General features: G+C 48.3%; 1 protein-coding gene across 1 annotated transcript in view; it reads right to left on the reverse strand.

Annotated features, from left to right (window-relative positions):
- Positions 1-3,006: 3,006 nt before the first annotated feature.
- LOC116885544 (S-adenosyl-L-methionine-dependent tRNA 4-demethylwyosine synthase TYW1) overlaps positions 3,007-16,018 on the reverse strand; it is an 83,442-nt gene continuing 70,430 nt past the window's right edge. The window contains exons 15-16 of the mRNA XM_032886838.1: positions 9,296-9,463; positions 3,007-3,558 (exon numbers count right to left, since the gene is read on the reverse strand). Of these exons, the coding sequence (XP_032742729.1) occupies positions 3,337-3,558; positions 9,296-9,463 (390 nt within the window). The 3' untranslated portion in view covers positions 3,007-3,336. The remainder of the gene's footprint in view (positions 3,559-9,295; positions 9,464-16,018) is intronic.

The following is a 16,018-nucleotide window of genomic DNA, read 5'->3' on the forward strand; positions in this document are numbered from 1 at the left end:
GGGGCAGAGGCACGAAGACTGCCACAGATGAGGGGCATCCTCCGAGGTGGCTCGGTGGGGAAGAGTACTTGTTACATGGCATGGGGACGTAAGTTTGAATACCAGAAGCCAGGTAAAAAGCTGAGAGTGGACACATGTGCCTGTAACCCCCGCTGCTGGGGATGGGAGTGGAGATAAGGAGTCACTGGGGCTTGCCGGACACCAGCCCTGCTCTGGGTTCAGTAAGGGACAACATCTCAAGGGAATAATGTTGAAAGTAACAGAGCAGATCTCTTCTGGATTCTGTGCTTGTGCATGGGTGAGCACACCTGCATGCCCGTGTGTATACAACACACACACACAATCACACAGCAAATAGTATGCATTAGCGAACTGATGCTGTCTGGAAGCTAGCACATAGATCACACACACACACACACACACGCACACACACAGTTTTCACACACTGAAAATCCTCTTGTGCTCTCTCCAGCCCCTTAATAGCCAATGACCTTAACTTCCATCTCTTACCTAACATTCCCCTGATAGAAAACCTCAAAACATATCCAGGTTAGGGCATGCCTGCCTTGCCCCAAACCGAACACAGAGCACAGTGGGAAGATCTGGGAAGACACGCCCACTCTGCTGTCAGTCTAAGCTGCTGTCCCTTCCAGCGTCACCTTGAATGCACTGACCTATGGCGTCACTTTTGTCCTGTGACTATAAAAACGCACCTGTTCCATGGTGGGACAGATCGCTCGGAGCAACCTAAATGCAAGCCCCCAGCAAGGTCAATTATATCTGCCTCTGAACACGTGATCGATTTTATTTCCTTCAGTTCGTAATTTAGACTTTTGAATTCTGTATTTATCACTTTGTGCGTTTGTGCATGTGTGTGGTTGTGTGTGTGCGCGCACCCACACGTGTGGTTGTGTGACCGAGCATTGCACAGGAAGAACATGCCCAGAGGACAGCTTGCAGGAGTCAGTCGTCTTCTTCTGCCACCTAGAGGATCAGTCTCGGGTCATCAAACTTGGGGACGTCCCCTTAAATAGCTGAACCATCTTTGCCCCTAATAAAAGATTTATCTATGTGTGTCTGCCTGAGTTTATGTTCACCACATGCATGCAGAACTTCCAGGGGCCAGAAGATGGCGCCATGTCCCCAAGAGCTAGAGTGACAGGTGGTCATGAGTTACCTAATACAGGTTTTAGAAACTGAACCCAGGTCTTCTGCAAGAGCAGTAAACGCTCACTGAGCTACCTTCCCAATACACCCTGCTTTTTTAAAAAATCTTTGAGTGTGTGCAAGTGTCCATGTCTAAAGGTGTGCTTGTGACACAGAGCAAGAGTGAGGTCAGAGGCAAACTGTGGTTTCAGTCCTCACCGTCCACCTCAAGACCGGCTTTCTCGTTTGTCACGCACAAACCCAGGCCAGCTGGCCCTGGGCTCCTGAGGAGGAAGAGTCTGACAGGATTTAAAACTCAAAAGAACAGAAGTATCTTTAATCTGAGGACATAAAAGAGTAACTGTGCCCTGGGTCTTTAGGAAAGATTATTAAGTTTTAGATAAAAGAATTTTAAAATAACTTCAATTACTTGAGAAAATAAAACTAAGATGTTTCTGACTAAAAAAAAAAAAAAAAAAATCCTTGAAGCCAGGCACAGCGATGCACACTTGTAATTCCAGCCATCAGGAGTCAGAGGCAGGTGAGTCAGATGTTCAAAGCCATCCTCGGCTACAAAGTGAATTTGGGACCAGTCTGGGATACACAAGACCCTGTCTCAAGAAATGAGAGGGGGAAAAAGAACAGAACAGAAAACGTGAGCCTTAAAGGTCAGAGTGCACAGCAGTGAGGAGACAGAGAGACAGGGAGAGGAGAGGAGACAGAGGCAGGGGTGTGTGGAGTGTGTGTGTGTGTGTGTGTGTGTGTGTGTGTGTGTGTGTGGTGAGTGTGTGTGAATGTGTGTGTGTGTCTGTGTGTGTGGAGTGTGTGTGTCTGTGTGTGTGTGTGTGTGTGAATGAGTGTGTGAGTGTGTGAATGTGTGAATATATTGAGTATGTATGTGACTGTATGAGTGTGTGTGTGTCTGTGTGTGAGAGAGAGTGTGGTGTGTGTGTGTGTATGTGTGTGTGTATGTGTGTGTGTGTGTGTGTATGAGAGTGTGAGAGTGTGAGTGTGTATGTGTGTGGTGTGTGTGTGAGTGTGTGTGTGTGTGAGTGTGTGTGTGTCTCTGTGTGTGTGTGTGTCTGTGTGTGAGAGTCTGTGTGTGTGTGTGTGTGTGTGTGTGTGTGTGTGTGTAGAAACCCTGTTCCCTGCATGTTTGCTGGACCGATGATAACACACTGGACAGCAGCATCTCTTCCGGACAGGACTTGGACTCCGACCTGCCATGGTAACCTGGCTCGGACAGAAGGAAACCCAGGCCAGTTTGAGGTCTCCATCAATTCCCACAGAAGTTCTAAATGTGCAAAGCTTTAAAGGATTGATATAATATCTTAAAATATTGGAAAAATAAATAAAACATTTGGGGCTGGAGAGATGGCTCAGCAGTTAATCGCTGCTGCTCTTCCTGAGAACCGGAGTTTAGTTTCCAGCACCCATGTTGGCCAGCTCAAAACCACTGTAACTCCAGATCCAGGGGATCTGACGCCCTTCTCTGGCCTCCATGGACCAAGCACTTATGTGCACACACGCACACACACACACACACACACACACACACACACACACACACACACACACACACTTACCTTTGAAAACTGAACAATCGTTTCCCGGAGGTGTGACTTTAAACAGAGCTCACACCTTGGAAGGGGTAGGGAGGTTTAGTGCAGGGCACTCTAAGCTAAATACACTAAGTGGTCACTCTACAGAGAGCCAGTAGCTCAGAGAGCCTGCCTGGTGGTAATCCCAGCTCTCAGCAGGCTGAGGCAGGAGCATTGCCATGAGTGGATGCCAGCCTGCACTACCTAAGCAGAGCAGATCTGAGAAGAGAGGAAGGTAGGGAAATAAGCCAGGAGCTCGGGAGGAAGAGGCAGAGATGTTTATTCCCCGTGGAACACTCGGGGACAGCACTTAGGAAAATTACTAAAATAAAATCCAAAACTATTAAAACTCCAGAAGTGACTGTCGCCCTCACTGTCTGAGAAGTCGACTCATTAAAGGGCCTGAGTTCTGGTAAGAAGCATGGAGTCCCCAGCCCTGTGTATGGGTGCTGTGTGGGCAGCACGGCTGCCTGCTGGTGTCAGACTGTAAAATACGGCTGTGAAACTTTGCCCTGTGGGCAGCGATGGCAACGAGGACCTTCTGGGGCCAGGCCGCTTCTGTCTTTGGAGATGCTTAGCTCAGACAAGCTCAACAACCGGAAATGTCCTTCGTCTTGTTCTTCCTCTGGTATCTCGTGTCCTTGGGATCAAAGCCTCTTTCTCTGGCACCAAACAGGGCCCACTGTGGGGTTCTGGCCATGTAATCCTTCGAGCTGAACGTCTTTGAGCCTCCGCTCTCTTCGTACTGCAGGACGAGCTCCTGGAAGCGGCTGTAATCGATCCACGTCCACCACTCTCCGCCGATCTTAAACTGCAAAGAAAAGTTGTCAGGTCAGAAGTGCAACTGTGTAGACGGGATGAAGTTCCAGTTCCATCTGGATCACACCAGCTGCACTGGCTAGTTTTACGGCAACTTGGCACAATCTACAGTCATTTTGGAAGAGAAAAGCTCAACGGAGAAAATGCCACCACCAGACCGGCCTGTGGTACATTTACTTAATTGACGACTGATGGGGGAGGGCCCAGCTCACCGGGGGTGGTGCCATCCCTGGCCTGGTGGTCTGGATGGTGTCAGAGAGCAGGCTGAGTGCGCCATGGGGAGCAAGCCAGTAAGCAGCACCCTGCGTGGCCTCTGCATCAGCTCCTGCCTCCAGGTTCCTGCCCTGCCTTCCTTCAGGGACGGACTGACTACAAACATACGCTGAAGTAAACCCTTCCCTCCCCAAGTGACTTTTGGTTATGGGGTTTCACCACAGCAACAGAAGCCCTGAGTAAAACGCACCACATTAGTTTGGGACTGGGGAGTGGCTCATCAGTCAAGAGCTCGAGCTGCTCTCCCAGAAGGCCAGCATTCCACGCCGGGCAACCTATGTGCCTGTAACTCCAAACAGCCAAATGCCTAACTCCAGCTCCAGGATATTCCAGGCCCTCTTCCAACCAACATGGGCAACCACCTCTCAGCGTACACAAATAAAAATGTGCTTTTTAAAAGATCAAACACCCCCACCCTTCCTCACCCCTCCCCACCCCTCCAGTGAGAGGGTCAAGAACGTGGATCTGCTGCTGGAGGGCTCTCTGAACAAGGATGAAGCTTTGGGTTCTGCTCCCAACACTGCACAAACTGGACACTGTGGTGCACACTGGTAACCCCAGCACTCATGAACTAGAATCAGGACGATCAGAAGTTCAGGGTCAGCCTGGACTACATAGCAAGTCCAAGGCCTGCCTGAGCTACATGTGACCCTTGCACGAGAGAGAGAAACATGTCTTAAATTGCTAATAAACCTGGTTTTCCTATCATGTTAATCTTTCACATGTGTTCAGTGTGCTTGTGGCCCTACAAGGAATAAATACTTCCTGAACTGGGCGGAGAGGCCCAGGCCTGGAGTCTCAGACCCTAGGAGGCGAAGATCCCGGGCCTGAGGTTCTATTTAGGAATAGATACATTTGTATCATGTATGTATGGGCATGTAACTATTAATGAAAAAAAGAGGCCACGAGTTTGAAAGACTGCAGGGAGGGGTATATGGAGGGGAAAAAGGGAAGGGGTAGGTCAATTACATTATAATCTCACAAAGTAAAAGAACAAAAATCAAAGCCCTTAAAAAAAATGGGGGGGGGGCGGTCAGAGGCAACCTGGGCTACATTTCTGGAAAAGGGAAGGAGCTACTCCCTACAATTGTCAGCTGGGCTTTCCTGGAGGGAGGTGGCTGCAGATGCCCGCAGAGCATCGGGTCAAGCTGACTCCACTCCTCCCGCTGTGGTTGCTCTCTCTCTCTGGTGTGTATTCTCGAGGCTCTGCAGAATGGACGCGTCGAGAGCCTTCTATTGCTAAACTCTGCTTGAGTAAAGCCTTAATCAATGGCTTCTAATTCTGCGCTGCTAAATGACTCGAGCTAGCCTTGGCATCCTAACGTGCATACAATATCTCATTAGCAGAAAGCCTCGTTAAGAATTTCAATTCAATAATGGGGAATAATCCAATTTGTATTCTCTTAAGTAAATTGCTTCTCAAAAGTCACTGTGGAATAATGGCTGGGATGAAGAGAAAAGAGAAGCCACTGAGGAGGAGGCGGGGAACTCACTTTGTGGCGAGGGCATTGCATTCAAAGCCTCTAGCTGGCCTTCATTTGTGCAAAGCTAACGTTGACGGGTGACTTGCAAACAGACAAGGGTTTCTGTCCCAGCACTGAGGCAGGAGGAACAAGAGTTCAAGGGCAGCCTGGGCTACAGAGTGAGAGCCTGTCTCAAAATAAAAGCACAGCTGTAAACGCAGCTAAATGGCTAAGACCACCCACGGCTCATACAGAGGACACAGTTTCCGGTCTCCGCACCAATGCTGGATGGCTCACAACCACCTTTATTCTAGCCCTGGGGAATCTAACACCCTCCTCTGACCTCTGTGGGTCTCCAAAACCAGGAGGGAGGGGTGCATCTGGAGAGGTGGCCATGCTATCAGGCACTTAACATGCACACACACAAAAATTTTTTTTAAATTTTAAGTATTTGAGAAAAACAACAACAGAAGTCTAATTCTCTGAACCAACTGAAGCAAGTTTCCAGTTACAGTTAGGAAAAAGTATTAAAAATGCAAAACACAGAGTTTCCTGGAATTAGGATAACACTTGCTGAATTTAAATGGCTTGGATTTATGTCAGTTAAGAGCTTTCTAGTAGAGAGGGCCAAATGTATGTAACAGCTTAGTCTGTGGATGGGGTCCATTCTTTGGGATGCTGCCCCGGGGCTTCCTGCATCATACAGAGACCTAAACTCCCATCCTCACGCCCTTCCAAGACGCACTGTACACAAGGCTTCTCCAGGCCTGCAGCTGACTGCTCCTTCTAGCCAGGCACGATGGTGCACATGGGTAACCCCAGCATTCAAGAGTAGAGGCAGGAAGAGTTCGAGTTCAAAGTCATCCTCGGCACACAGTGAATTCCTATCTGCGGCCTGCCTAGCCTACACGAGACCCTGTCTCCGAAAACAGGAGGGAGGGGTGCGGTTGGAGAGGTGGCCTGGGAGTTTAAAGCACTCGTTCCTCTTGTAGAGGGCCCAAGTTTGGGTCCCAGCACCCATGGGGAGGAGCTCACAACCCCTTGTGACTCCAGCTTCATGGGAACTGAGGTCTCTGTTCTCTACTGACACCTGCACTCACACGCACACACCCACACATATATGCACATAATTAAGAATAAATCTTTTTTTAAAATATAAAAAGCAAGCAAAAATTAAGAAATACAGAATTCCTTGTCGTGGATAGTCTCAGAAAGACAAAAGGATCTATTTAGATTAGAACAACAGTTCTCAACCTGTGGGTCATGACCCCTTTAGGAGTCCAACAACCCTTTCACTGGGGTCACAAATAAGACATCCTGCATACCAGATATGTACATTAAAATCCATAACAGGAGCAAAACAACAGTTCTGAAGTAGCAACAAAAATAACTACGGTTGGGGGTCACCACAACATGAGGAACTGTATTAAAAGGTCACAGTGGTAAGAAGGTTGAAAACCACTGAATTAGAACCATAAACCTAATTTTCAGTCCAGCCTACATTTAAAAAAGAAATACAGTTCAGTTCACACACACACACACACACATACACACACAGAGGCATACACAGACACAGATACAGACACACACACAGATACACACAAATACACACATGCACACACACAAATGTAGACACACACAAATACACACACAGGCATACACAGACACAGATGCAGACACATACACACAGAGGCACAGATACACACACAGGCATACACAGACACAGATGCAGACACACACGCACTCACACTCACACACACACAGGCACACACAGACACAGATGCAGACACACATGCACTCACACTCACACACACACACAGGCATACACAGACACAGATGCAGACACACACGCACTCACACACACAGGCATACACAGACACAGATACAGACACACGCACTCCACTCCACACACACACACAGACACACATGCAGACACACATGCACTCACACACACACAGGCATACACAGACACAGATGCAGACACACACGCACTCACACACACAGGCATACACAGACACAGATACAGACACACACACACTCACGTTCACACACACACACACAGGCACACACAGACACAGATGCAGACACACATGCACTCACACACACTCACAAAGCACAACGACCCATATGCAGTGCATCTCATCTGTGAGTCCCATTTGTGAACCGGGGCACTGGGAGCCGTGCTACCAGATTCTAAAACTGTACCCTAGTCCAGAATGGAAGAAGCACTTGCCCAGACAGGACTACTCGAAGCTAAAGTGACCAATGACAGTTCTGACTCCCAGTCTGCAGCTCGACATGGATGCACGGTGGGCTTGGGTCACTGTGACAAGGCACCTCAGTGTGGGCTCAGGGACAGAAATGAAAGTGGAAGCCCACAGTCAGGTCCCTGCAAGTCTGGTCTCGGGGTGCGCTATCTTCCTTGCTGGCAAAGAATGGCTTCTCAGTGGCTCAGTGCGGGCTTCCTCCCTGTGCTCAGGCTGTTCAGGGTCTCCTAAAGGATGAGAATCCGATCAGGGCCCTGTTACCATGCCTTCATCCAGCCCGTCCTCAATAGACTCACGCTGCAGGGTCAGAAACCCAACACAAATTAACTTGGGATACGTTGGACACAAAATTCCATCCAGAGTACGGGTAACTCTGAAACTAACAGAGCCACCGGGTCTCAAGATCAAGCTAAATTTCTACATGCCTCAGGACAAGCTGAGCTGAAGGCAGCTCGGAAAAGCCAAACTGTTTTCTGCAAAACTCAGAAGCTAAAAGGGCAGCACTTAGCACGTCTGACACGGACTGTTCTGGAAGACAGCTGTGTCAACAGGGAAGCGAAGTCTCAGACCTCAAGACGTGAGGGGAAGTGTCCTGAGACACGGGGCCATCGGACTTCAGGGACTCCTCACACCCCACGGCGGGAAGAGGTAAATCTATGCAGAATTATGAACACACTCAGAAGGTCACGGATGCTCTTACGACACAGTGTGGTGACTAAATAGGAGAGGACTGGCCCCCGAGGCCAGATGCGCAGGCCTGAGCACCTGCCACAAGGGAAATAATCAAACCACCTTACCTTCCACACAGAGAAAACCCCATCAACCAAATGATGGACAGCACGGGTTTATCATTATATACGATCCGAAGATCAACTCACGATGGCACAGTAGCTATGGCCTCAGCTCACAAACCCAAAGCCGACACCTGGGCTAGGAGCGCATTCCCTTTACCTTAATGAATTCTGTAAAACCTTTGTTACACTTGTTCATTTGGGAGGAGAGGGTGCACATGTGTGGAGGTCACAGAATAGCTTGCAGGGGTCAGTCCTCCCCGTCCACCCTGTGGGTCCCAGAGTCAGGTGGTCCAGCCTGGTGATAAGGGCCGTCCCAAACTGAGCCATCTCTCTGGCCCCGGATGATTTTGTGGTTTTTTTTTTTTTTTTCTTTTTTCTTTTTTTCGGAGCTGGGGACCGAACCCAGGGCCTTGCGCTTGCTAGGCAAGTGCTCTACCACTGAGCTAAATCCCCAACCCCATGATTTTGTGTTTGATGTCTAGGGATTCATCTAGTGTAAGCCCAGATGGAGAGTCTCCTGTAACTCCACTCTGGGAGATAATGACGCCCTCTTCAGGCCTCCGAGGGTACTGCACTCATGTGCACATACCATTTGCACCGACATCACACAAACAAGATTAAAAATAAAAGTAATTCTTTAGGGGTTGGGGGTTTAGCTCAGTGGTAGAGCGCTTGCCTAGGAAGCGCAAGGCCCTGGGTTCGGTCCCCAGCTCCAAAAAAAAGAACCAAAAAAAAAAGTAATTCTTTAAACAGGAATCTCTAAACAAAACCTTCAGACTCAAGCAGTGCAATAGTGCTCTCTGTTTTGTTCAGGGTTTTCTTAACACTTGGATTAGGGAAGAGAGTGGACAAACGGGCATCCCCCTAGGATCAAGTAAGGGGCACAAAGAAGAAAAGAAAGGGGCAAGAAGGGGACGCAGCACACATCTCACCTTCTTGTGTCCGATCAGGAGGCAGTTGGAGTGTTCATGTTCACACGCAATTTCATAGTCAGGAAGCAGATCCACCAGCTCACGGACAAACCGGACAACTTCCTCATGCCAAGGGACGTTGGCCATGGTGAGGCTGCTGGCTGCACTCTCACCGCAGTAGGTCACGCCCTGTGGGAAGGACAGCAGTCAGGGATTGTTAGTTACAGACCTGTGTCTGGGGGGACAGCTTGTGGGGGTCACACTTCATGACTGACTTGACTGAACTGAGGTCACCTGGGGGACAAACCACTGGGCACCTCCGTGAGAATGTCTCCAGAAAGGGTTAAGTGAGGCGAGACCCACGCTGAATGTGGGCATACTATCGGGTCTTGGCCTGAACAAAAAGGGGCACCAGCATCCGTCTCTCTCTGCTTCATGACTGGATGCCGTGTGAGTAGCCGCCTCACGCTCCTGCTGCCGTGCCTTCCCCACCGTGATGTGAGCCTTTCCTCCCTGGAGTTGCTTTTGTAGACGTTTTCTCACAGCTATGAGAAGAGTAACTAACAGATCCCGCTGAAATTCTACAAGGAGATGAACTATCTTTTCCAACAGAGTATGTCTATGTGGCTCTTTCTGCTGAGCCATCTCTCTAGCCCCATTGAGTGTGAATTTATAAAGTATTGCATATTATATAGACTGAGCAGGTCATATTTAGGGATGTATTATATTCATGCGACAACAATCAATGAAAAAAAAGGTCGTGAATTTGAAAGTGGGCATGGAAGGGTACACGTGGGAGCTTGTAGGGAGGAAAGAGAAGGGGAAATGATGTATTTATATTCATAATATCAAAAATAAAAGAATTAAAAATAAGTATATAGAATAGCACACCAGAGGAGAAGTATTTGTGGATTTACACGCAAGCCTTAATTATTTTACCAACATGGAAATTCCTACTAAAAACAACCGTAGTTCAGAAAGTTGGCTTCTAATTCTTGCTCCCTACCTGTGAACCCAGACATGTCCCCCCAGTCTCCTTGGCCCTCTACTGGGTAAACTGCAGTGGGAAATGATTCTTTCTCAAATAAGGTATATCTTCAGACCTCTCCAGATCAGCCCTTTGTGCTTTGTTTCTGAGCTGTCTCGTGTATCCCAGGCTGGCCTCAAGTTCAGTCTGTATCCTGACGAGCTCGAGGTCCTCATGCTGACCCCACCTCCTGAGAGCTGGGATTACGGCCATGGCCGCCATGACCAGCTCAGCACTGGACTTCCTCCGCAGCTAGCCTCAAAAGTTTAGACACGGGCAGCAATGGAAACAAAAGGGCAAGCTCGCTGCTCGCAAGCCTCTCCCTGATACAGACACACAGACACATATGCCGCATTCAGACAAATGCCACACACACATATACACACAGAGAGACACCACACACACATACACTCACACACACACACACACACACACACACACACACACACTCACTCACACACACACACACTCACACACACACACACACACTCACACACACACACACACACTCACACTCACACACACCACACAGGTACCACAGACACACAGACACACTACACAGAGACTCTACAGACAGAGACACTGTGTGTGCACAGACACTGCACACTGTGTGAGAGGCAGAACTCCATCATGTTAAACAGAAGAGCCGGCCCTACGAACGAGCCTTAGGTGACCCGCCCCTACAGATGGCAGAGCTGGGACTTGGCCTGAGACTCGGATGAGCTCTACAAACCCTCCATGCAGATGACGGCTCGCTGCAGATGGCCGCCGCCACAGATGGCTGTTCGCAGTACTACGGACACTGCACCCAAATCCCGCCTCTGAATGTTAACCGCCCACAGCCCCACTTCCTTAGAATAAATGGGGAAATGGCCTCTGTTTGCTCAGGGAGTTGAAGAATCCATTAGGCTGAGCTTCGGTGGATTTAAACAGGCGAGCAGTACCACAGCTCAAGACACCATTAGGAAAATCAAGTTGGAAAACTGTGCTAATTACTAACCCAAACGTACAAGAGAAGAAGAGGAAAAGAAGAAGGGGCTTACACACAGGTCATCCAATTTCCATGCGCCCACGACAGCTGAGCTACGCGACTGTGTGGAAAAGCCATCTCGAAGAACTCCTTGTTAATATTTAAAAGTTCCCTGAAGCACAGAGGTCTCAGACAAGATCATATATTCATAACTATGATTGAGGGAGATATTTTAATATTTTATTATTCAGCAATAACAAATCATGAGACGCTAAAGGGGACTCACTGGGAAGATGGACCGTACACTGAAGTTCATTAAAACCTCCTGTTTGCCTTACGTAGCCCAGGCTGGCCTCCATTTTGCCATGTAGCCAAGGATGACCTTAAACACTCAACCCTCCAGCCTCTCCCTCATGCATGGACCACCAATCCTGGCTTATGCAGTGCTGGGGAAGATACCATGGCTTCATGGGGCTAGGCAAGGGCTGCACCAGCCCCTCCCTGAATGTGTACATACTGTGAACTGTTAAACAGGAGTCAGGCGTTACTTCAGCTTGGCTGGCTTTATAACCACCTCCAAGACAGAGCCTGAGGTGTCTGCGAAGGTCTTACTATAAAGAGTTAACCGAGGAGGGACCGTCCCACTGGCTGAAGACCCAAACCAGAAAGGAGAAGGGAAGACTTCAAGATGGCTCAGCAGGTCAGACTACTTTGTCACCATGCCTGATGGCCCAAGTTTGATCCCCAAGTTACACGCAGGAGGAGAAAACTGACTCCCAACACTTGTCCTTACTGTCAGAGCACAGTCCAAGGATGCAGGGACATGAGGGGAATTCTGAGTGCTCTCGAGAAAATGAAAAGAGAACAAGAGCCTTAGCTTCTTTAAAAACACAGAATTGTTCTCGAAACATGTTTTCACGCCCAAGCCAGGTGCGGACAGGAGTGAGTTTACACAGATTACTCATTACAACTGGCTACTGTTATCTGTTCATATGCATGTGTGGAGAAGCAGGCCAAGTGCTGCTTCAACTCCTAAGTATGTACAGCCTGCCCTCAGGTGACCTCTCTTAGCCCTCAGGGTATAAACTGTCTGATGCTCTGAATAAAGCTGGCTACTGTGTCCAACTTTAACCTGCCTCATCTTAGGCTCTGTTCTCCCAGCTCCCAATGCCTTTAGAATGGGAACACTGCCAGATGACTCGCACACTCACACATGTACGTACACACACAGGAACACACACACACACACACACACACACACACACACACAAACACACACACAAAGGAACACACAGGATGTAACAAAGGCTAAGTGTGGCGGCACACACCTTTAATTCAAACACTCTGAAGGCAGGGACAAGTTCTGTAGATCTAGCCTGGTCTACATAGTACCGTCTAGCCTGGACAGGGTTATACAGTAACCTTTCTAAGTAAATAAATAAATATTAAATTAAGGCTCAACTTTAAAGAAAGGAACTAAGGAGAAAGCCATTAGTATGCTAGTATTTATGCTTCCACTTACTGATCCAACTGGATGGAAACGGGTAGTCCCCACTCCCACGATCATGTCTTCCCCTTGACGACGGACTAGAGAATCTCCTCAGACCGTAGCACACACCCCGCAAAATCCCTGCCTTCCTGTAAGTGGCCGCTTCTGGAGTATCCAGAAACACCAGAGGCTCGAGTAACCGCCAACCTCCTGACGCTGACCCTTGCTCTGCAAATGGACAGAGAAGGAGCTCTGCTGTGTGTGCTCAGCCACGTTTGAGCCCTGTAAACAGTTTTAGTGCCAACAGAGGGTGGTTTTAAACAAAGTCACTTGACAACAAGCAGCTACCAGGCACTCCCTGGGCTCAGAAGAGAAGGCAAACGAACACGGGACTTCTTACAATGCGAGTTTTCAATGCGGCAGATGTTGGTAACTCGAAGTGAGTTCTTACCAACAAGCAGGCAGATAATGAGGGCTGAGAGTCTCAGGCTCACAAATGAAGGCCCCATTCAGACCTAATGAGGCTGAAACGCACGTTAATTTACAGGGAATATAAAAGAAAAAAAAATATTTCCCCAGACTGGCAATGGAAGAAAAGAGGAAATCAATATAATGAAGAGATAGGCATCTACTGATTTATTTTCTATAAAGTGCCTAATGGAAGGCAGTCTAAACATTTACTGGACCCAGGCACAGATTAGCCCATTGAATTCTCAAGCAAACCTCTTGGACAATTATTAATTTAAGGCAGATGGGTGGTGTGCACCTACAAGCCCAGCGCTTGGCAGGCTGAGGCAGGAGAGAGAGAGTCCAGACCTGCCTGGGCTGCGTAGCCAGACACCTGCCTCGGAGAATAAAAGCCACTGTCGTTCTAATTTTAGGACAGATAATTTGGTTTGAAAGGCTACACTGATACATGTTGAATATGTATCAATACGCATTTCAAAATAAGAGCAGGACGGAGCGGCAAGCGAGGCCTTGCTGCCAAGTCTGTCCCCCCAGGTTGGCTCCCGGAAGCCACCTGGCGGAGGATGAAACCAAGAGATGCAGGTCACTGGCTGACCTCTGCGTGTACCCCGTGTACCCATGGTTACGATGGGGCACCTCATATACACATAAACATAGACACACGAACATTTGGAAAAAGAAGAAAGTTTTAGGTTTCGAAAACCAAACCTGTGATTCGTGGCCTGATAAGCCTCATAAATAAAATGAAAAGACAAAGGAGGTAGGAAAATAAAGAAAAACAAATTTCTTTTTTTTTTTTCTTTTTTCTTTTTTTCGGAGCTGGGGACTGAACCCAGGGCCTTGCGCTTGCTAGGCAAGCGCTCTACCACTGAGCTAAATCCCCAACCCCGAAAAACAAATTTCTTAATCTGCTTCAGTCAGTAAAACGAGAGAAATCGCTGAAAAGATGTGAATGGGGACCAGGTTTGAAATGCATCCAAAGACATTCACAGTTCTACTGTGTGTATGGTATTCATGCATTTATTTACTGTGTGTGCATATGAGGGGGGTCAGAGGTCAACTTGCTGGCATTGACTCTCTCGGTCCAGCCAGGGGTAGTGCAGGTTGTAAGGCTTAGTGGCAAGAGCCCTTGCTTTTGTTTTGGCTGTTTTGAGACATGTAGTCCAGGCTAGCCCACAACTATGGTAGCTGAGGATGACCCTGAGCTGCTGATCTCCCAGGTGCTGGGGTTACAGCGAGCACTCTCACACCCAGCTTGCTTCTACCTCAGGATCCTGCAAAAGATTCCGCTCGCCTGCAGCTCAGATGACGGGCAGGGCCAGCCCTGGGTGTGCGGGGCTGCACGTGAGCCTGATGGACTATTAACTTTGAACCAACCGCCCGGAGGCTCACAGGAAGACTTCTTTTCGTGGAGTAAGCATGGTCAGGCTCCAGGCTTCTCGGTGCTTATCTCAGCCCTGAGTACTGCCCTGCAGTGAAAGGCTCTGTCTTCTGTCCTTCAGGCTGGGTCCCTCTTGAACCAATGGACTAAGATGAGCACAACCTCTTGTCCTCAGACCCTGAGGGCTCCATTTACAGACCTGACATATCACGCTCACTAAAGGGTTTCGTCTAATAGATAAAACACGCTTTACCTCTAGTGGGGGTGTGGGGGTATAGGGGTTATCTTGCCTAACTATTCGAAACAACCAGCAGGTGGGACCAGCTGAACAGAAGGACAGGTAAGGGGGACCAGCTGGACAGAAGGACAGGTAAGGAAAACCAAGGCTTCAGTGCATCAAGGCAACCGACACCAGGTCTGAGAACCTGACCTGGACCCTGGAGTCCACACGGTGGAAGGAGGGAACTGACTCCTGAAAGCTGTCCTCTATCCTCCCAATGCCTGCAGATTTTCACTCTTGCTAGACCGCACGTTTCCCTAAGAACTTTAAACGATCAGATCCCTCAGGGCGGCTCACTGTGTGTCTGTGTATGGACTTTAACACCATCTGCGTCTCCCATCCCCGCTATCAGTTTCCCCTTGAGTGCTTTAGTGGGGGCTGGTACAAGACTCGCCAGCGATCCTGCCGGGATAAAAGGGCGAAGTGGGAAGTTGTTTGAAAGAGACCATGAGCGGTGACACAGCTTTCTCTATTTCCGAGTCACGTGAACAGGAACCAAATACACAAAAACCCCAGCGGGGAAATTCACTGTCTAACAAGTAGCCATTTTTTTTCTTCCAAAAAAAAAAAAAAAAAGTAGTAATTACTACAACCACCAGAAAATTACCACCACCAGCACTGCGGTGCACAGGGCTATAATCCTAGCACTTGGGAAGTAGAAGCAGGAAGATCCGGGTTTCAGGTTCATCTTCGGCCACATAGTATAATGTCAACGGAAGACGTTGTTTAAAAGAAATTTATAATAACACTTGATGATGTTTTTCCAAATTGCAAAATGTTCACCATAGGAAACAGGACTTCGGAGGAAAGGGCGGGAGGGAGGGAGATTGGGAGGGAGGGAGAGAGGGAGAGGGGGAGAAAGAGGTCGAGAAGGGTGTCTGTGATCCGGCCAAGCACAATAAAAACAGACATTTTACTGCCGTATAATTTGTGGCAACATTTTTAATAGCTAAACCATAAATTAAGACAGCACTAATCTCTGTTGTTGGCGAGCTTCCCCTGAAGAAAGACATATATTTCAGACAGTTTATATCTGTACGTCATTAAAACTTCTGCCAAGAGAAACCTTTTGAACTTAAGAGCAATTTTAAAATCAAAGAGTGTCTTTAGGCTGATCAGAGAAAAAATG

Source organism: Rattus rattus, chromosome 16, assembly GCF_011064425.1.
Source record: "Rattus rattus isolate New Zealand chromosome 16, Rrattus_CSIRO_v1, whole genome shotgun sequence".
Taxonomy (NCBI): Eukaryota; Metazoa; Chordata; class Mammalia; order Rodentia; family Muridae; genus Rattus; species Rattus rattus.